Source organism: Dryobates pubescens, chromosome 11, assembly GCF_014839835.1.
Source record: "Dryobates pubescens isolate bDryPub1 chromosome 11, bDryPub1.pri, whole genome shotgun sequence".
NCBI classification, from domain to species: Eukaryota; Metazoa; Chordata; class Aves; order Piciformes; family Picidae; genus Dryobates; species Dryobates pubescens.
The window spans coordinates 26,513,433-26,535,555 of NC_071622.1; the positions used below are offsets into that span (position 1 = coordinate 26,513,433).

General features: G+C 37.9%; 1 protein-coding gene across 2 annotated transcripts in view; it reads left to right on the top strand.

Moving 5' to 3' along the window:
* Positions 1-22,123, top strand: part of KCNT2 (potassium sodium-activated channel subfamily T member 2) — a 124,287-nt gene that overhangs the window by 26,399 nt on the left and 75,765 nt on the right. For both annotated transcript variants that reach the window (XM_054165143.1, XM_054165142.1), the window contains exons 2-7: positions 8,904-8,983; positions 17,116-17,215; positions 19,187-19,243; positions 20,114-20,162; positions 20,541-20,600; positions 21,998-22,072. In XM_054165143.1, the coding sequence (XP_054021118.1) occupies positions 8,904-8,983; positions 17,116-17,215; positions 19,187-19,243; positions 20,114-20,162; positions 20,541-20,600; positions 21,998-22,072 (421 nt within the window). The remainder of the gene's footprint in view (positions 1-8,903; positions 8,984-17,115; positions 17,216-19,186; positions 19,244-20,113; positions 20,163-20,540; positions 20,601-21,997; positions 22,073-22,123) is intronic.

A 22,123-nucleotide genomic window follows, 5' to 3' on the forward strand; every position in this document is an offset into this window, starting at 1 on the left:
TAGAGGTGGTGTTGCTATGGGAGAGAATGAGGTCTTCCTTTAAAAAAAAAAAAAGAAAAAAAAAAAGAGTGAAGCAAATCTAGAAGCATGAGACTTTGGCTAGAAGAAAGGGAAGTTTCCAAAGGAAAACAGAAAAGTCATGGGTTACAGTGCCAGACAGACTTACGTCAAAAGACAAACTTAGGTCAAAACCAAAGGGAATTAGAGGAAGTAAACCACAGGAAGAGCAATATGCCACTTCCTCAGTGTTTTCAAGTGAAATAGTGAAATTGTGTAGCATGTAGAAGATAACAAGACAGTGAGTTCTGCAAGGAACTGGAGAAAAGCAACTGTTGGAGAAGGGAATGAAAGTATTCCTAAAATGTGGATGAAAGAAGAGGAAGGGGGGATTCAAGAGAGTGGATGGTGGAGAGTAAATTGTGAGCTTACCAGAGTAGCAGGAGGGAGGTCTCAGAGGACTAAAGAAAGAGGTTGGGGGCAAGAAGGTAAATAGATGGAGGACTACAAACAACTCCTGAAGCTACCACCGACCCTGAAGACTATCCTTAGTGTAGACATAAGTATGTCTACTTAGGGAAATAACTAAGGGGTAGGGTTTTTGTTGTTGTTGTTTGTTTTTATTGAAAGATGGCAAGAATGTTACTAAGGTAGCAATTAACTGGCAATGTTACAACAGACAGAAGTTTGGGAAACATGAATAAATACCTTCAACCAGAAGGCTTGGAATGATTAGCATTAAAAAACTATAGTAGGAAATATCGTTAAATTTCAAATCAACAACTTCAGTCATGTTGTTATTCTAAGAAGAGTAATTTCTAATTCATTCATACAATGTGTGTGGGATACTCAGGCAAGCTGCTTGACCCTGCATATACCCATCACAGAGAGGATAGATTTAGCAAATAGACCACCAGGTGAAGGATCTATCATCTAACTTTTGTTCAGAACAGGTGATGAGTACATGCAGTTGTCCTGCTACTGCACTTCATTAATTACGAATCACCAGCTGTCACCTTTCATAGCAAAGCAACTTTTCTCTTGAAACAAAACTTAACTGTGGAAAAGAGAAAAACTGCTATAGAAAAATAGTTTCAGGAAAGCAACAGACAAATTGTCCTGGTAAACAGAGAATAAAATTTGAACTTAAAAAAATAAATATGGTAGCTTGTAATGGGATACTCTGTCTTTTCACAGTATCACAGTAACTAAGGTTGGAAGAGACCCCAAGGATCATCAAGTCCAACCTGTTCCAACAGACCTCACAACTAGATCATGGCACCAAGTGCCACGTCCAATCTCCCCTTGAACACCTCCAGGGACGGCGACTCCACCACCTCCCTGGGCAGCCCATTCCAATGACGAATGACTCGCTCAGTGAAGAACTTTTTCCTCACCTCGAGTCTAAACCTCCCCTGGCACAACTTGAGACTGTGTCCCCTTGTTCTGGTGCTGGTTGCCTGGGAGAAGAGACCAACCCCCTCCTGTCTACAACCACCTTTCAGGTAGTTGTAGAGGGCAATGAGGTCACCTCTGATCCTTCTCTTCTCCAGGCTAACACACTCCTAACACACTAATATATCCATGCTGACAGTGTTACCACAGTGTGCTTGATACTCAACAAGCTTGTTTCAAGTCTCTCTTTCACAAGGAGTTGCCAATGTTATGAAAAAAACAACATACATTTTTTCTATTCAGGTATGGGTGATTGACACAGTCATAACCAGCTGAGCAGTATCTGGAATCAAACTCGTGAAACACACTGTATTCCTTAGAGTTCCCTAGTATTGAGAATTAGCCATTAAAAAGCCTTGCATAATGGATTTTTATTGCTGTAACTCTGTGCTATATATTACCTACATGTGAAGTATTTTTGCCTGGAGGTTAAAAAGAGCTATTTTCACATGCAGGAAGTTCACTTCGAAATATGAATGGTTTGCCACCCTTGGTGGTGGGGAGGGAAGGGGCTGAGGACACAGAAAGAGTAAGAAGAGTTTTACCAAACTTGAATCTTCCTTGCAAAATTCAGCTTGAAAGTGCACTATTTCTTAATGCATAATTCATATTTATTACCTTTCTAACCTTAGGCAATAGATTTGCAATAGGAAAGTGTATTTGCAGTAGAAAGTCAAGTGCGTGGTATTTGGAGGGCCACTAAAATGGAGAGGGATATTGCTCTGAGATTTCTTCTCCCCATAGTAGAACTTCATAGTATGTTATGTGTTGGGTTTTTAAAGAAAAGTCTTTAATGACAAAGAATTCAGATTGCAGATTTATTTTTTATTGCTGCACCATTACTTCAGTGGTGAATTTGTTACTGGTTTTCATGAGTGCAGGACTGAGAAGATTATTTCTTTTTAAGATTTGTATGACTGTTTGTGTACGAGAGATTTTTGTTTTTAAAAAAAGTATTATTAATTGATTGAAAATCATGAATATTATCCACCACTGAGTCTCAGTCACTTGGTAACAGTCTTCTATAACAAAAATCTTTCCCTTCAAAGGAATGGAAATGTTTGAAAAATGTTATTTCACATCTGATCAATATCTATAAATATCTGAGGGGTGGGTGTCAAGTGGATGGGGGCCAGCCTCTTTTTTGTGGTGCACAGTAATAAGACAAAGAACAATGGATGCAAACTTGAACATAGAAGGCTTCACCTCAGCTTCTTTACAGCGAGGGTGACAGAGCACTGGAACAGGCTGTCCAGGGGTTGTGGAGTCTCCTTCTCTGGAGACTTTCAAATCTTGCCTGGATGCATTCCTGTGCAGACTACCCTGGGTGATCCTGCTTTGGCAGGGGGTTGGACTCGATCTGTGGAGATCCCTTCCAACCTCTAATGTACTGTGATCACTCTTATTGTAACATTAAATTGCTGCCATGAGCCTTTATAGGTTTAACAAAGGCAGTTTTACGTAACTGAGGCCAGCTGATCGTAAAAAGGAACATGAAGCAGGCTCACGATGAGACTTTAAAATATTTTTGTATTTATATACATTAAAATGTAGATACACTCCATACTACTTCAATTGTAAGGAATAAAATTTTAATTAAGGGCTGAAATTCTTAGCATTTTGGCTTTTGAAAACAATAAGTAAAGAAAAAGTTTGCTTTTACATAGAAAATATTTTGTTATGGTTGCAGCTGCAAATTTTCACTTTGTGCAACTTGGAAAATTTGGTTTGGCCAATTTTATGATGGCTGTCCTGGCTTAGTTTTGGTTGAAACAAGCAGCACTTAGTGGAAAGATACAGTAAAAAAAATAAAATTAAAAAAAAATGTTTAGAAACACATACAGTTCTAAGCTACCAGGTTACTTCTTCATTGTTCTGTAACTTATGATTAAGCTGAACTCAGTTCATGCCTGAAAAAAGGAGGCTCCAGGGAGGCCTAATAGCAGCCTTCCAGTACCTTAAGGGGGCCTATAGGAAGGATGGGGAGAGGCTGTTTACAAAGGCCTGCAGTGACAGGGTGAGAGGCAATGACTTCAAACTAGAGAAGGGCAGATTTAGTTTGAATATCAATTAAAAAAAAAATATTCCTATGAGGGTGGTGGAACACTAGAACAAGTTGCCCAGGGAGGTGGTTGAGGCTCCTTCTCTTTGAGAAATTCAAGGTGAGGCTTGACAAGACCCTGGGCAACCTGATCTAGTTGGGAATGTCCCTGCTGTGACTGAAGGGAGTCAGACTGGATGACCTTAGGAGGTCCCTTCTGGCCCAGACCATTCTATGATTCTATTCTGTCTTCATTAATACAGAGAATTTTTACAGTGACTCTGATAACAACTAATCTCTATAAATCCATTACTTACAACATCATCTAATTACATAATCAAGTGAATGTAGGTGTGTCCAGAAAAATCTTCACCAGGTAGATTATCTGAGATTCACTATTTAGAAGGTCACAAAGAAATAACATCTTTCCTGTTTCCAGTAAGTGAGAGGAGATAAGCACGCTGCTTCCCCCAATTACTACCATTTGTTTCAGGGTGCTGTCATTCCCCATGGAGAGGAAATGGAAAAACACATAACTTTACATGTTCAGTGTTCATCATGACCTATTCAACTGATGACTCATTTCCTGCCAAAACAAATAAAAAGGCCTCCCCAGGTTAAGAGCCAGTAATGGAAAAAGTACTGATTGTACTGCCATTTCTTTCTTGATCTGTCACATTGGTACTGATGGAACAAGTGGACACCTGTAAAATCAAATGAAGCTCTGAACAAGTCAGAGTTTGGAGTATTTCAGATTTTGCAAAACATAGGAAGAAGAGGACTGCTGCCTAAGACTCATTAAAATACACTAATCTTTTAATACCTGCTGTAAGAAAATAATGCCTTCCCCCCCCCTCCCCCCAGTAAACTAAGCTTTGACAGTAGAATTACAGAATGGTTTGGTTTGGAAAGGACCTTAAAAATCATCTGATTCCAACCTCCTTGCCATGGGCAGGAACACCTTCTGAGAGACCAGGTTACTCAAGGCCTTCTCCAAGCTGGTCTTGAACACCTCCAAGGAGAGGGCATCCACAACTTCCCTGGACAATCTGTTTCTTACTGTAAAGGATTTCTTCCTTACATCTAGTCTAATTCTACTCTCCTCAAGCTTCAATCCATTCCCTCTTGTCCTATCACAAGCCCTTGTAAAAAGTCTTGCCTCAGCTTTCTTGTAGGCCCCCTTCAGGTACTGGAGGTCTGCCATAAGGTCCCCCCAGAGCCTTCTTTCATCCAAGGTCGCTTTAGTACTTTGAGTACTTGATTTTTAAGCACCTATTTACACCCTACATGTTTTAGGCTATGGCTTTGAAATTGTTACAGATTTTGAGCAGAAAACCTAATAGGATTTTAAATGTATTCTATTGGCAAATCCCAAGGCGGGGGGAGGAAGTATCTCTATTACATGGCTCTTTTGTAGTAAAATTTGTGATGTCCCCTCACATAAATATGAATTTAAATAAATGAATGTGGTTTTCTTCAGGTTGTCCCCATTTGTACATTTAGTATCTTTTCATGATTCCAACATCAAGTAGTAGTAAGCATAAACATTTACAGCTCCTAGCAGACATGTAGTGTTACTATAGCAAAGTGTGGCTGTGGAATTAGAATGACATTGTAAATAGCAGTGGGAAGGCACAGACAAAATTAGTTAAGTACCCAGAGTGCAGACAGATTGGTCACAGTGATTTACAGCCCTAAGAAGTGCTTTGCATTGGTGTCCCTGGCATGACTTAATTTTCCTACTACACTTCGTATTACATTAAAGCCTACTACTCAGATTACATCATGACTGAATTGGAAGAGTGCAGTGTATACTTGTACACTTTGGGTGTTTAAGATGCTTTTTACAATTTGAAAGATTCCACTGATACCACTGTTCTTTGGCTTTAAGCTAGGGAAGACTGCTGTTAATGGTATTGAAGAAGCAGGTTTTTAAGAGAATCCTAGAACTTTGCTTGGGCTTTGCCACAGGTGTTTCAACCACCTACTTGTGCATTTTCAGTAAAATTGAAGCAAGAGTGAGTAAAGCCTAAGTCCTGTTCTTTGACTTGCAAAAGCAGCTTTTCATGCTTAACAGACGTGGAAAAAGTCAGAAGCAATTGACCGTGTACAGAAACATTTCTGTCCCAGTAACCTTTGTCAAGGAATCGCATTTTAATCCTTCAGCTTGATTTCCTCTTTGTTAAGATGGACTGAACTGCAACTGTCTTTACAGGAAGATAAAAATGATGAAGCAGAAACTGTTTTAAAATACACTTTTAAGTTACTAACACTAGAAATAGGGAACAAACCCAGACCTATTCCATAGTCCAGATCTGTGTACACATGCAGTATTACCCACGAGTGCCATTTTATCAAAACCATTTGTTTGGAATGAAACTACAGTTAATACTTACCCTGCAACAGAATAACCAAGTTTATATAAGTATGTGCCAATGAATTTCACTCACTTGAAACTGCCTTACTGCTTTGTACTGAAGTCCAGACAAAGCTTGTCCAAGCCCTTCACTACAGTTACTGCTAGCTGATCTTAATATTAGAAGTGAGGTTCAGAATTCGTGTTGAGTTTCTGAAATACTCCTTTTCTAGGTCACATTTCGTAGTGCAAAAAATAGAGAAAAGAGCAAATACTTGATGTAAAATTGTAAACATTAAAAGATTAAAACAAGTTCAAGTAATCGTTAAGAGATTAAAAAGTGGAATGTTGAGAAGGAACAGTATCTGGAGGTTTCTGTTCTTACCCCTGCCTTACTCTGGCTCCTTCAGCCATTCATTCTTATCTTAACCTTTAAGGAACCAAGTGGGATATTCTCTGTCCAGTAGCCAGAGTATCATGAAAAACCTGCATTGATTATAGACACTGATGATACATTTCCTGCAAATGTAGAAGGCCAATATAGTTTCTGCTTAAACTTAAGAAAAGTCATGGGAAGGAGAAGGAGGAATTGAACCACAGAAGTGGTGTTAGTGGCATTTGTAATCCATTTTGCCATGGAAACTACTGCAGTGTGGAATCCCAGTCTGCTGTGAGCACAGGTTGCTAAGGAAAGAGAAGCAGACAGCTGTTAGAAGGCTATCAGAGCAATTCATAATGCTAGTGATAGGAAGGTGATTAGCTCCCACATCCTCTTTCCTCATTATCATTAAATCATGGCTTACTGTTAACATGTTGTTCTTTCACGGTAAGTGACTACTGTAATTTTCTTACCTAAAAATCTGAGATTAGTTTAAAATGTGTATAAAAGATCACTGATTCTGTGCACTTTTTCAGTAACATCCCATACTTCAGTAATTTGCACCACTTTGTTTACATCCTGAAGTATGTCCTTGAACATTAAGTATATACACTTAGTGTGTGGCAGCTGTCAAATCATGGGAAATGTTTCTCACTAAGTCTGTCACTGCATTAATAGCAAGTACCTTGGGAAATGTGCAGTAAAGAACAGAAGCAGAGCTCAGCCCTCCCAAGACCTGCTCACCCACTAGTTAGCTCCTGGACATGCTTCTGTAGCTTGCCTTAAGGTTATCAACTGTCTAAGTTGTACCTGTGTTAAGGGCAACAATTCTTAACAGTATTGAATGGCACAAAACACAGCTTAAGCTCAAAAAAGACCAAGAAACAAGTTGTTCTTCATCTGATGGGCTTTTACGCTGGTTGGGTGGCAGTTTCCGTGATACTGCAGCTGCAGCTACTCCTTGTTTAAAAGGCAGAGGGCAGGTGGGTTCCTCCTGTTTAATTCCAACTGCTTGAAGCTTTTACCACAAAAGAGGTGGAGCCAGAAAGGGCAGAAAAGATGGTCTAGGGTAGGAGTTGCTCTTGCCACTGTGTCAAATGCATCATTGCACAGAAATAAATTAGAACTTCTGTAAGTTACAGAGCTCAGTTCTTACAAATAAGGTTCTGTTTTTGCTACCTCTGAATAGGAAGCAGTATAATTATCCATTCTACAAGCAACACTACAACAAACCACACCAAAGCCAAGTACCTAGCTAAAATTAGCTGACCTCACTGAGTGAGTCAGAGAGCTTTTCTTTTTATGACATGCTGACCCTGTCCTACAAAGTGATATGCCTAAACTTCTGGTCACAAGTAAGCAAGCATGAAAAAAAAATCACATTCCCTGAAATGCCAGCCATTCTGGGCACATAGCTAAATCATCCTCCACAACCAGGAGTGTGCATAGATACATGGTATTAGACAAATATTTGAAGGGAATAAAAAGACTATAGATAGCATTAAATTATACACACAAAAAAAAAATGTTTCAGCAAGCAAGAAGGGAAAAACTATGGCCAGGATTGTACTTGGAAAAAAGTTGACAGTATATATAGGCAATATATGTGTATGTAATTTTGCAACACCTGAGGGTATACAGAGAAAATGAGAAGGCATTAATTTGCTTTTGGTATCACTTTAGCAATGGTAGAACAGTTCTCAAATTGAGCACTGATTTCTCAGGAAGGCACAGAAATTGTTCTGGAATAACACTTCATTGCTGGAGGAGATGTGGGATTGCTGTTGAGGGAGATCCAGTTGGGTAGATCAGGGCCTTCAGGGGAAGTGGAACTAATACTGCACTCATCCTACAGCAAGCTCTCTGCCTATGCAGCTCTACAAGCACCTAAGTTTTTCTGCTAATGTGCACTTTCCTTTTCCCTTGCCAAGCCCCTCCAATGATTCTTTTTTTCCTCTCTTCTGTAGAGCTTTTGCATGAGTTGTACTCAGACTGAGTTGAGGGATAGAAACATGAAATACACCGTGGCAAATCTGGGTAGAAGGGAGGGGAATAAAAATGTTACTGTGCTTTAATCACAAAGAGGAGTTTTCTGTAGAATATTACATGATTGCAATATAATTTTGATTTTAGGTCTCTATTTTGTTGTGGCAAAGGGAAAGTTCAGAGGGTGGCTGGTTTGGTGCAAGAGCATCTTAGTAAAGGTGAACACATGCAAGTGAACATTTAACAGAGGTACGAACAAGATAGAAGAAAAGAGGAATCATTAAAATGACAATGTTACAGGAAGGAAGATAAACTGAGATGGAAGGTTCAGCCTGAGTGTCAAGGAAATCATTATTGCAGAGATGTAGAGATAAGACTAGTGTTCCAGTGAAAACACCAAAAATGTAGCTGCTTCTGATTTTGCAGTGTAGAGTGCCCAAATAATATGGAAATGATTCTGCTTGTAAAGGGATAAACTAAGTAAGGTTTGTTTGTATTTTGTTTGTTGTTCTTATTTTGTTTCTTATTCTTTTAACATTAGTCATTCAAATCCAAGGTAGCTTTTGGCTGAACACTCTATGTTCCCCTATGTGCTCTACATGAGTAACAGATGTTTCGGGAAACAAATTATATTGGAAAAAGTGATTTGTCTTTCATAGTAAATTCTAATACTTCCTTTTGTATTTCAGGGTGCAAGTTGAATTCTACATGAATGAAAACACATTTAAAGAGAGACTAAAGCTCTTCTTCATCAAAAACCAAAGATCAAGTAAGCAGTTGGATTAATTTCTATTAAACATAATTATGGTACTTTGAGTTGAAGTCACCAGCAAAGTTGTCATTGATTTTCTTCTGAGCTAAAATTTTACCCCTCAGAGGAATCAGTTTTACATAACCTCCAAAACAAATCCATGAATTTAAAATTAAAACCAGCATACATTCTTTGTAGGGTGAAGTACTTCGTGATGTCATTTTATTTTTGTATTATGATCAAGTTGCATGGATGTGACATTGGAACACTCATTGACAAGTCAATACCTTATGCCTAGGAAAGAAAAGAACCTCAAAGATGCTGGATGAAAAATACAGCAGAAGTAACTAACTTCTTGAGGTGTTCATTTTTATAAATTATTCCTAAATAAATTTTAAACTTGATTGGTACTGATCAAAACCCTAAAAAACAAACAAACCAACCAACCCACCCCACCAGTTTGAAGTGGAACCTCATGGAACATCATACCTCCTTCTCCTGAATGCAATACTTCAGAAGTGTAGCCCTTAAGTGCTTAAATTCATAGGCCATCATAGAAGAAAATAAGGAACTAAGATACTAATCTCTGAAACTACACCCCAGAAGCTGGTCCAAGAGGTTCAAAGTGCCATATATAAGCAAATTTTGATTAAACAGAAGAGTTCATAGCTAATAAGAGCATTAAGTGACCTCTGTGTAGCAGTATTGAATTTACTTCCATTTGCCCTATACCTGTAAAGAATTAAAATGATAATAGCTTTATACATAAGGCTTCTAGAGTAGAAAGAAGGCATTTTAGGCTTTGTAATACATTTAAGATTGTTCCATGGCTTTAGTGTCTGGGAAAAGAGAAAGGAGAAAAGACAGACCTTTACTTTTTTGATGCTTCAATCTAAAAAATCCCAGACAAAATTTGAGAGACTAGAGCATATTTTTTTAAAGTAAGATAGACCATAAGATCCTCTATTTGCAAGAGCTGTTACTAAATAAATACTAGTTTTACAGTACAGCAAATGATCTTTTTATTAGCTAAGCTTCTCTAACTTTCTAAGTATGATAAGCAAAGTATTTGCCTAGGCCAAGCAAAGCCCCCACATCCTGTCTCCCATCCACATTTCTTCCTCCCCGCCAAATAAGGCACTGTTTTATGAATAACTCATTTCAGTTTGGGCTTTGGAATTATTTTCTGGCTTCCAGCTGGAGAATCAGGTTTAAACAAAACTACTGGAGCTTCGTTCCTGGCAAAAGCTTCATTTATTACACTTGCATAGACTCACAGGAAAAGATCCTCCTAATTTAGGTATCTAAGTAGCATAGAAAGCTGAGGACTACCATTGCTAGTAAATCATGTGGATAGCCTTCAGAATATCTTCTCTTCTAAACTTCAGATGGGACATAGTTGGGCTTTATTCCACATTATTATACATTGAAATAGATTTGGTTGGTAAATTTATTTTCTTGTATTTGTAATTGAGACAAGTTTATTATTCTCTATTAACACACTTCAGAGCTCTCTTACTGTATTTTTATTTTGACTTATATGAAGAGAATGTGTACAAAAACTCAGTATCCACAGAACAAAAAGAGGATGTGACAAAATTTCATTCTCTGTCTTGTGTTTAGAAATCTAACTGTATTGCATGGAATTAATTTTAGCTCATACATTTTCGTATGTTGCAGAGTCTATTAAAAAACAGTCCAGACATGGTCCTGGGCAACCAACTGTTGGTGGCCCTGCTCAAGCAGGGAGGTTGGACAAAATGTCTTCCAGAGGTCCCTTCCACTCTCAGCCATTCCGTGATTCATGTTAGAGATAAATTAATTTAAACTAAATTTTTATTTTAAATGTAATTAATTGCACCAAAGCTTCACAAATGGTTTTGGTTCTTTTCTACTTTTCTTCCTGTGATTTACATATCTTTAAATATTTTGCTTCTAACATTGTTGATACAGTGTGTAATGCAGTAAGATACAAAACAGAAGTGCATCCTAAACTAGTAAAGCATATGAATCCTGGTTAAAAGGACAGTCTAGGGAACTGTAAACAGTAAGCAGCATTTTTGTTCCTGATCTAGTCCACACAACAGGGATTTGATTCACTTTTGTTTACTTACTAAGAACATCTATAAAGCTATGACCTGCCTTGATGCAAATCTCACTGATAAAATAGAAAGGTTTCAATTGGTACATTCTTGCTTGAGGTAAGTGACAATTTTTTTACCTACTTAGACCTTAACAAGATTTTAAAAATAACTATATATAGATACATAATTTGATGGCAGAACTGCAGATTCTGTATACATCTAAAATAGAAACATTTATGATCATCAGCACAAAAATTAAACCAGAAGTTAGTTATATATCATAGGATTTCATCACCTTTCTATTGCTGAGTGCATATTCTTCTGGCTATCCACATTAAGAGAATTGTCATAAGTTACTATACGGGGACATATCTATTAGGTTATGACTGAAGAAGTGTCATGTATGGGTCCAAAGCAAAGGAATGATGTGGAAGTTGATTTGAAATAAGCAAGAGAGTGGGAAGAAACTATTAATTCATTTTATTTGAGATAGGTTCATACTATAGACAAGTGCAAGAATTTTCCTGCTTGGCTTGCTTTGGCCACAACAACCCCAAGCGGCACTATAGGCTGGGGATAGAGTGGCTGGAGAGTGGGACCCGGGGGTGCTGGTAGACAGTAGGCCAAACATGAGCCAGCAGTGTGCCCAGGTGGCCTGGGAGGCAAATGGCATTATGGCCTGTATCAGGAGTGGTGTGGCCAGCAGGACAAGGGAGGTTATTCTTCCCCTGTACTCAGCACTGGTCAGGCCACACCTTGAGTACTGTGTCCAGTTCTGGATCCCTCAGTTCAAGAGAGACGTTGAGGTACTGGAATGTGTCCAGAGAAGGGTGACAAAACTGGTGAGGGGCCTGGAGCACAAGCCCTGTGAGGAGAGGCTGAGGGAGCTGGGGTTGTTTGGCCTGAAGAGGAGGTGGCTCAGGGGAGACCTCATTGCTGTCTACAGCTACCTGAAGGGAGGTTGTAGCTAGATGGGGGGGTTGTCTGTTCTCCCAGGCAACCAGTACCAGAACAAGGGGACACAGTCTCAAGTTGTGCCAGGGGAGCTTCAGGCTGGGTATTAGGAAGAAGTTCTTCACAGAGAGAGTAATTTGCTGTTGGAATTGGCTGCCTGTGGAGGTGGCGAAGTCACTGTCCTTGGAGATCTTCAAGAAAAGCCTGGATGAGGCACTTAGTGCCATGGTCTAGTTGATTGGATAGGGCTGGGTGATAGGTTGGACTGGATGATCTTGGAGGTCTCTTCCAACCTGGTTGATTCTATGATTGCTGGAAAAATCCAGCTTCTGATGAATTCTCCTACACAGTGATGCCATACAGAGCTGAGGTAAATTTTGTCGAAGTATGGTGTGGATTTGATTAACAAGTGAAAACAGAATAATGAACTCTTCCTATTGACAGCTAGTAAAGACAGTTATGAGCACCTTCTTTTCATCACAGGCCCTCAGGAGAAGAATCCAAAGAAAACTAAAGGGATGAGGCATATTGTTTCTGTTGAGTTAAGCAGCCAGTTCACAGAAACTAAGTGGAAGAATGATGGTGCTTGCTGTATTTCCAGCAGCATATGACCTGGACATTCCATTTTCACTATAATCTTGGCAGTTACCTAAGCACTGCCACTAGTTTTCATGATACAAGCAGCTTAACCAACAATTAAACAAGACAGTTTTCAAGAGAAACACACTGGAATTACAACAAAATTATTACTATCCAAAACACCCTGGAACTACCACAAAATTATTACTATCCTGAATGAAAGAAAAAAAAAAATTAGGAAAAAAAAATCCCCAAACCAAGGTGTTCAGAGTTATTAAGTTCAGTTAAACAGTCCTGCTTCTGCAGGTCTTGGTTCTCATCCCAGTACTCACAACCAGAATGCTCTAAAAGAATCTCCGATACCTGCTGCTGAGACAGTACCTGCCACTCATTCAAGGGTAGGCATTTAGCCATTGAAATTCTGTTGCCCAGAAGTATCAGGGAGTTGATTAAAGATACTGCCCTTTAGATATTGGTGTTCAGTGAGAACGCTAAAAACCGTACTTCATATGCTAAACATGTCATTGCTGTTATTGAGAAAATCATTATCAGTAATAGAACTGACTCAAACTACCCATGTTCAGCAGCTTTTGCTAATCCTTAAGACTTCACAAGTGAATTTAACACATTGAAGTGTAATACCACATGCTTTTGTCAACAAAAGCAGTCAGCTCTAGAATTTATATGAGTATTTTACAGGATACTACTCTGATCTAAGTCAGATACAGACCAGTAGCAGGAATTATCAACTGCTTCATTTATTGTTCTGATTTTGGAGGTATTTCTACAAGCTGATATAACAAGATTTCATCTGTGTGTAGTGTTGGCCTAGATTCCACTAGATCTTCTGCAAGCAAATGTCTAATCATGTTCAACCAGTGCATGAAAAGCATTTTACAAAGGTGTCAGCCAGCACCACCAGCACCCTCTCCCCCCCCCCCCCCCAAAAAAAAGACATATTGGTATGACATGCTTGTACTTGCCAAGATCACAGACTCCATTATCACAGCCTAAAATAAGTCTCAAAGGGGAAAAAAGACAAAAAAAAAAAAAGGAAAAAAAAGAGGAAACTTTCAAATCAGTGGAGAAGGAATAAAAGAAAACTACCATCAGGATATAAATTATTAACAGTATATTTTGATTCAACTTCTAAAGCCACCTGCTACTGAAATGATTGCTCTAAACCCCCAAAATATGTTAGAAACTTATGGGAAGGGAATAATGGAAGGTGATTGTACAATCTTGGGCTGCTGTCTCTATCATTTCGATTTAGAACAGCTCTCTAAAGCAGAGGATTAATCTCTAAAAATGTATGCAAGAGAAGCATCGAGAACTTACAATAAAAATTCAAGTCAGTACTGGTGAAGCATAATATACCACCCTCTGCTTACACATGCCTGAAGAAAAGTAGCAAATACTTGTTCAAACTGAGAAGGAAACATTAACATGTAACATGATTATATTTGTTTCAGAAAACAAACAGATTTTGAACTGTTATTGTCAATGTCTTCTTTTAAAGAAGACAAAGGATGTAACACCATGGTTACATGGACACAGTGCAATTACTGTCTCGTTAAGGAATACATAACTGGATAACAGTGTATGATGGATGGAGCTGAATACAAGTTTCAGGCACCAGTGTCAAAACATAACAGATACTCCTTGCAAACAACCCTGCTGCTTGAACAGTCTGGCTGTGAATGGAAAGAAAGAACTTTAGTCAAGCAGACCATGTTGATCCATTGGCAGTATGTAAAATAAAGGATGAAAATAGCCAGCAAACAGAAATATGAAATTCTCTTTGTAACATTAAAAAAAGAAAACCTCTTTTGAATGCCTTCTCCAGTGACTCTTCCCTCCTTCCCACATGCAAGATCCTAGATCTCCATGACAGTAGTATAAATGCAATTCTTCCAACTCACAAGCCATATCTCCATCTCTGAGGCTACAGATGATCTGACCAGAGGGAATACTTACTTGGTACTCCTACGTTAATTATTAAAGCTTTAACAGAAATGACTAAGCATGCTCCCAACAGCACATCCTGTTTCTAAACGCTGAGGAATACATAACTAGGAGAGGAGACCTTCTGAAGCCTGTTCTATATTTGTATTGTAATAACTATCCCAATCACAGTGGAACAAGATGTGTTCTATTGCCTTACTTTATATATAACCCCGTCCTATGCTAATTAAAACACTTAAATGAAAGCCCTACCTCATATTCTGTGAGAAACAGTCATTCCTGTAGAGATACCAGATATTCTTCTGCTTACCAGAGCCTGAAGCACTTTTAAACACAGTCTGAAATAGATCTATGAAACTGAAATATTTGAATACTTAAGTAGTTCTAGGACTTTCAAGACCAAAAATTGAAAGTTAAGAGTTGAAGGAGTTTAAGATAGGAGCATGGGTCCCCTGTACTGATGTAGTTTTTAATCATAAAAGCACCCTTTTCTTTTGGCATTTAAACCAACATGCAATTTCAAAAGATTATTAGAAGTCAGGTCATTATTGAAACAAAAAAGTAACATTTCACACCATGACTACCATTTACAGAGCAAAAAAATCAAAAGATACAAACAGTAAACTTTTATGCTTATCTAAGGAAGCTAGACAACACAAAAATAGTAAGGAAAAGATATCCTAGAAGGCTTTGTTTGTTTGTGATTAGTAGGGTTTTTAGGGGTTTTTGTTTGGGTTTGGGGTTTGGTTTTGTTTTTACCATTACTTGCTCTTGGTGTAATAGGCTGGTTGTTATGGAAACCAGTCATACTCCATCAGACTTCCACAAAAGGAGTAGTACAGAGAGTACTAAACAGTTCAGATTTTCTTCAGTAACTGTTCAAAAAAATCACAGGATTGGTCCAAGAAAAGCACTGGAGTTCTTCCTAACCAAATAATAACATGACAACACACTTACTTACCTACCCTCCACAGCCTCTCAAACCATTTACTGCTTCAATCCATCAGCCTCTTCACTCATGTTGGGGAATAAATAGTCTGTGGCTAATTACTCTTGATGGCAGGAATCACTAGGTTAATATTAACCTAATTGCCAATAACAGCTGTGGGATTTCTCATGCTCCAGACCACAGCATTTCAACCCCTAGATTACACATGACAAGCCTCTCTAAAAGTCCATTCAATTCTTATGTGATAACTGCAACTTAATACCTACCACAGTTCAAAGTGGTAAGCAGTATTGTACAATAAACCTTAGGAGTTCTTTCAGTAATTGCGTGGTAGACTAAGAATCTATGTTCTATTTTCCTGTGTTTGCTGTAGATTGTGTTTTAATTTGGGTGGAGAACAAAAGGTGATTTCTCAGTTTTATCTGTAAGGTGATCATTTTGAACTTAGGAAAGTCATAAAGTACGTAATATTACCATAAGATAATTATGATTCTTTCCTTAAAATGGGATGTATGTGCCCACCTTTGGATATGCATAACATAGAAGTAATTATACTGAGTTGAGCAGAGCTACTTCCGTATTAGCAACACAAGAATAAATGAAGTGATCTTCACTGTGACCAGGTGCAAATGTGTAAGACTCAGTCAATGGAGTCTCAGTTCACAAGACTCGAAAAAAGAAATGCTTAAAGTGACCTCCCCACTGTTAACCTTAGTCACCTGGCAGTCTTAGCTTAATTAGTGAATGAAACCTTGAAACTAAGAGTTAGATACAAGTGTTTACACTGGCAAAACATTAAGACTAGTCAATTTTACAGCAAGACTGAAAATTTAAACTCTAATATAATGTAGTGACTACAAAATGGGATTAAAATGTAGTTAAGTTCTATTGTAGTAGATAACTGTAGCAGTTAGTACTAAAATAAATTGCCCATGTGAAAGAAAGGATATTTCAATATTCACATGGTCTGTAGAAGAAGCTGTTGATTCTGTTCAGTTGTGCCTTCAACAGACATCCTGATTCTTGGAAAAATCAGTATTCAACTTCACTACTAAATAGCAACAGTTTAATATTTTATAAATTGGGATACTATTAATATAGTCTGTGTGAGAAGCTACTGCATATTCATATATGTATAAACATAAATAAATAAATAAAAGCAGTATATATACTGCTTTTCATATATTAATATCTCAGTACTTTCCATTGTATATCCTCTGCCTATCATTGAAAATACATTTTCTTCATGTTGCTTCACCTTCTCAAATACCATATGTAGCTTTGGTTCCCCTTTCAAGAAAGTATACTTAGAAAGTTACAAAAGACTTAAAGCATGTCATCAAGAAAGACAAATGGCATAGTAGAGCTTTCAAATAAATGACTGAGTATTTCTTTACATTAAAAGAGTCTGAGTCTTAACCTAGATCTTTCTGGAAGCTGGGAAGGTGTATTGTATGGGCATCTGATAAGCTTGCCCATTACGTTCTTCTGTATGGTCTGCCCTACAGGGGAAAGTTACTGTCTAGATTGACCTTTGCTCTGTTCCCTATAGTTTTACCTTAAATGTGGATGAAATGGTAAAGAACCTGAATTTAATTCTGTATTTTCTTTCAAAACAGGCCTGAGAATACGGTTATTCAATTTTTCTCTCAAGCTCCTGAGCTGTTTCTTATACATAATTCGTGTACTCCTGGATGATCCTACACAAGGATTTGGATGGTAATGTTTTGGTGTTTCTTTTTTGTGTTGTGGGTTTATTTTTTTTGTAATTTCTGCTTTAGAAACATTGTTTAACTTCTCATAAATAACTGAATTTGATGACTAAATGTTTGATATTCTGTCTTAGAATTGTTTTGGAAGTATTACAAAGCTAGTCTTACATTGTAAATGGAAGTAAGAACTGAAATAACAATATTCTTTTTTCACTTCCCTGCTAAAATAATCCTGGCTCTTTGCTCAGATAATGTACATCAAATATAGTTGTTGTGCAAAATTATATATTTTGATTGTCATATCACGTCTTACTTATATTTATAAAACAAAAATTGCAACTATCTGGTTGCCAGTTTATGCAACAATAATTTTAAGATTTTACTTAAATATTTTTACTTAAACTCCCATAGCTCAGAAACAAACAGACAATACATGAAAGAGCTTTCATGAACATGACATTGGTAATAATTTCCTAGCCTTCTGCTTTCTCTAAACACTTACAAGAGAGGGAGACCAAAAGTACATTCTGTACTTCAGGTGATCTATACTCATAATGTATGAGTTAGCTCATACACAGTTGTCAGCATGGTATTCTAGATGTGTCATTTGGTACTTCTGCCACAGGTGTACTTCCATTCCTTTGTACTTACATGCAAAGATTTTTCTGCATCTTGCTGACTGCTTAATTCCCCAGACCATTCCTGGCATGGGTGACCTTTCCATCTAAATGAACTCAGCAGCCAGAGTGTATCTGTATTTTCTCTATACATCATTCCCTTAGATTGTGTTGTGGTACATCTGAGACTAGTTTGTTCTGTCTGTGCCTACCATTTGTCTGGCTGAGAACCTTTAGAAAAGTCACTTCTGCATGTTAAGACTCCAGTCTTAGGAGCTTTGCCAGACAAACCAGCTCTGTGCCCAAATGATACCCCATTTATATCAATGGTTTTGCCCCTAGAGATCCTGAGAGCCTGATGGCTAAACGACTGCCATAATGCATTCTTGCAAATGCAGTGTTATGAAATAATCCTTTTTAGATCTGTGTCACTGCCTGATGAAGGAAACTACTCAGTGTGTTGAGACCATTGCCACAGGAAACATTAGCACCTGGTTCTTTTTAAAGTGGCAGGTTTGGGAGGAATGCTTCTCATTACAGATTTATTTCCTGTTTCTCAGAAATGCCTGCATGATTTAGTATCATTCATTTACTCCTTCAGGCACAATAGATGAGCTAAAGGCATAAAGCATCCTTAATTAATACCATTTAACACCTGCCCCACTCATAGTCAGTGAAAACAGAGCTATGGCTAATCTGTGGCAAGTCATTTTCCTCTGACCTTGCTTGCCAAGGAGGAACAAGGATATTGTACATCATTTAGACAAAGATATATTCCCACATCTGTGCATGACCACTTGAAGGGAGGATTTGTGCCAGCAGTTCAAGGCAAGATAACGTCACATGTACGTAGCAGCTATTTTTTTACATAGATGTCACCAGTTTCTTACTTGAATTACTGCTGCCCTCCAGCCCTTCTCACAAGAGGATATGAAGTGTAGTTCAACGCAGTGTTTCCTGCTGAGAGGATGGCAGGTCTGTGTGCTCTTTCTATGCCAGCCTAGCCATGTGATAGGCTTTCTAGTACCACTTGATATTTGATACTTAGTTCAGCTTTTGAAAGCATCAGTTCAGTTGTTTCATTTTTAAATTGGAACATACTTGAAAATAAATATTGACAAACTGTAACCTGAAATGCTTCATAATCCTTTATCTACTGACACAGAACACATACAACTCTACTTTCCAGAAGTTAACTTTGCTTTTTAAAATGTCTATACATTGCCTAGGGTCTCAAACTGCTGCATGCATTTTACAGAGCACTTAATAATGTAATTAATATCCCTTTCCTCTTGTATGTTTTATGATCCTCTTCCCATATACATACATGGACTTTGTATGGATGGGATGATAACTATCAGTAAGGAATTAAACCGGAGCTGTTCCAATCAAAACTACACACCTGGAACAATTGATTGGTGAGTTCCTAATTGTCAAAAGAAAAAGCAAAACTAAAGTCCACATAGTGGTTGGAAGTGGTTGGACTGGAACACAAATCCATTTATGCCAGGAGTGGTGGCATTTTAACATATAATCATGATGTTTCCATAGCTCTCATGCAATTACTTTCATGTTCCTAAATATTCAGTATTTTGTTTCTCTGATTGCATAAGTGAATGCTGGACTGGATGGTCTTGTGAGATCTGAATGCCATCAATGCTCATACCTTGCTAAAACGCTGGATGCCTTTATTTAAAAAACAATTCTGACTGGAAGTAGCTTACTAACAGTAAAATATTATGCCATTGAGCATGCCAGATTCCAGCAGTTTTGTGTCAGAGTGCCTATTATCAGAGTTTACTAAATATTAAGACAACATGTTTTTTTTCTAAGCTATGACACAGCCTTTATGAGTTAGATATCCTTTATGTGATTACACCAATAGCGAAAAGTTCACACAAAAGAATTGTCAGGTTTGTTTTTCTTACCACAAGAAAATTACTCCTCTGCATCTCTAGAATCAAAAGCACAAATGTCTTTATTCATTCTGGAATCATAGGAGATGAACTATCAGCTGCTGAAGCTGATAAAAGATTTTGGCATCACTGAGTGTTGGATTACTCTCATGTGAACTCAGTGACTGGCTCTTGGTTAGCAATACAAGCAGTGTCAATACTCAGTAGATAACTACCTATTTAAATTTTGTGTATTGCTGAGAATTTTTTTTTAACAAGTAAGACTGCTCTGATTTCTATTCACATGTCCAAGTTTTTTTTCTTTTGACTTTGTTCAAAACACTAATCAGTTTGTTATTATTTTCATGTTTGATTTCTTACTGTAATGAACAGGTCTCCTATCATTTGGGTGAATCGAAGTTTGCCTTTGTGGGGATTGCAGGTAATATGTCAATGACCAATTTAACTATTTCTCATTAGTGATTGTAGGCAATGTTGATTTTATAGCATTTAAGTGACCTTCTTTTTGCAAACTGTCACTGTGTATGGAGCTCCCTAAAACCCATGGAAGGGCCACCCTGCAGGCTCTCTGGAGTGTTATACATGGAAAAGTGCAATGGGCCTCAAGTCACAGCCCGTATTTTAGTTAGAAAAATAACAAGTTTGAGCTTTGTGCTAAATGCCATTAGCTGAGATGGTTTAGGGAGGATGCATGGAAAAGCTGGGGTTTTATTACTTTTTACTTTGCATTGTAATGCTTAATGTCATAAGTTCTTTAGAAGTCAGTATTAACACACATCATTTTATCATTCCACTTAAGGTTTCTGTGGCTTTAATAAGTCTCTTTGAAACTCTGCTACTCAGTTATTTAAGCTACAAGGTAAGTCCTGTTAGTTACTTTTAGGCATAATTCATCCCAAACAGTAACTGAGTTAAATGTTTTAATATAAAACTCACGTGCCTGCATTTATGCCCACACTGCTGTAGAAGCAGGAAGGTGACAAAAACACACATGTAGAAGGCGGCATATTGTCAAATGTATGAGTGAGCACAAATATCCAGTGAGTGGATTTTTTTCAGTTGTCCACTGGCACACTAACTTGAGAACACATTTTCAAAGTGACCTTGACTTTTGGGGATGGATTTTTCAAGTGTACACTTTCATATGTCTACTGATAATCCTGTGGACATGATTTTCATTGATTTCAGAGTTGTTGCTATTTGGTATCTGTAACTCAAGCTGTAGGCTTGGAAAACTGCACAGCAAAAGTTGGCCAAGAGAGTACTTCTTGTTTGTTTGTTTTCTTTTTTTTTTCTTCCCTTAACTTGGATTACAGACACCTAGATACCTGTTTTGCCCAGGCCTCTGATGCTGTTGGGTTTCATTACCAAGGGCATTACCAGCAAAGATAAAGTCATTATCCTACTCTACACAGCATGTGTCAGGCCACACCTGCAATACTGGGTTCAGTTACAGTCCCCGCTATGCGAAAAAGATGTGGACAGGCTGGAGGGGGTCTGTTCACCACCACTCTTTGGGCCCAGCCATCCAGACAGTTTTTTATCTATTGCAGAGTGCATTAAGAAGCTTCTAAGAAAAAGAAGTAGTTGCAGATAAAAGAATTTCCCATCAGGGGAGCCTGTTACTGTTATGAAGAGTCTGTTACTGTTATGAAGAGTCACTGAGAAATGACACTTATTAAATAATTAAATTCCTTAGGACAGAAACCTCACCTCCTTATCTGTGTGTGTTCATGTAAAGATAAAAGTAGCCAACACTTGCAGAACATGAAAAACAGAGACAAGGTATCTTTGTATAATCCCAAGGGAGAAAACAGGAGCATATTATTCTCTGAAAAAAAACCCCACCTTTATATAATGAAGCTCTTCATTAGCTGAGGGAATGAGTTGGCAAGTTAATGCAACTAGAATTCTTCATTTTAGCTGTCTTGCTAACTAGGTCACAACATGAAAATGTATGGTCATATGGAAACAGAGAACTGCTTTAGTGAAAATACAGATTTACAAGTCTATATTTTTACCTGTGGTACATGATGTTAAACAGCAAGCAAAGTAGGCCAGAGCGGCCTATATTCTATATTCACATTTGACATATGTGTCTAAATCTGAGATGAACGATCTTCCCAAAATTCAGCTAGTGGGAGAGATTCCATATGTGGCATTGGAATATCACATGTACTTTTCGTCAGAACTATATGTAAGCCTACTCTGACATGGAGTTTGTTATTTTTTAAAATTTGTTCCTTTTCTTTGAAGGGAAATATCTGGGAACAAATTCTGAGAATACCCTTTCTCCTGGAAATAATTAATGCTGTCCCTTTCATCATCACGGTAAGCATATTTCAATTAATACATTCACACATTGCACTTTGGAATCTGCAC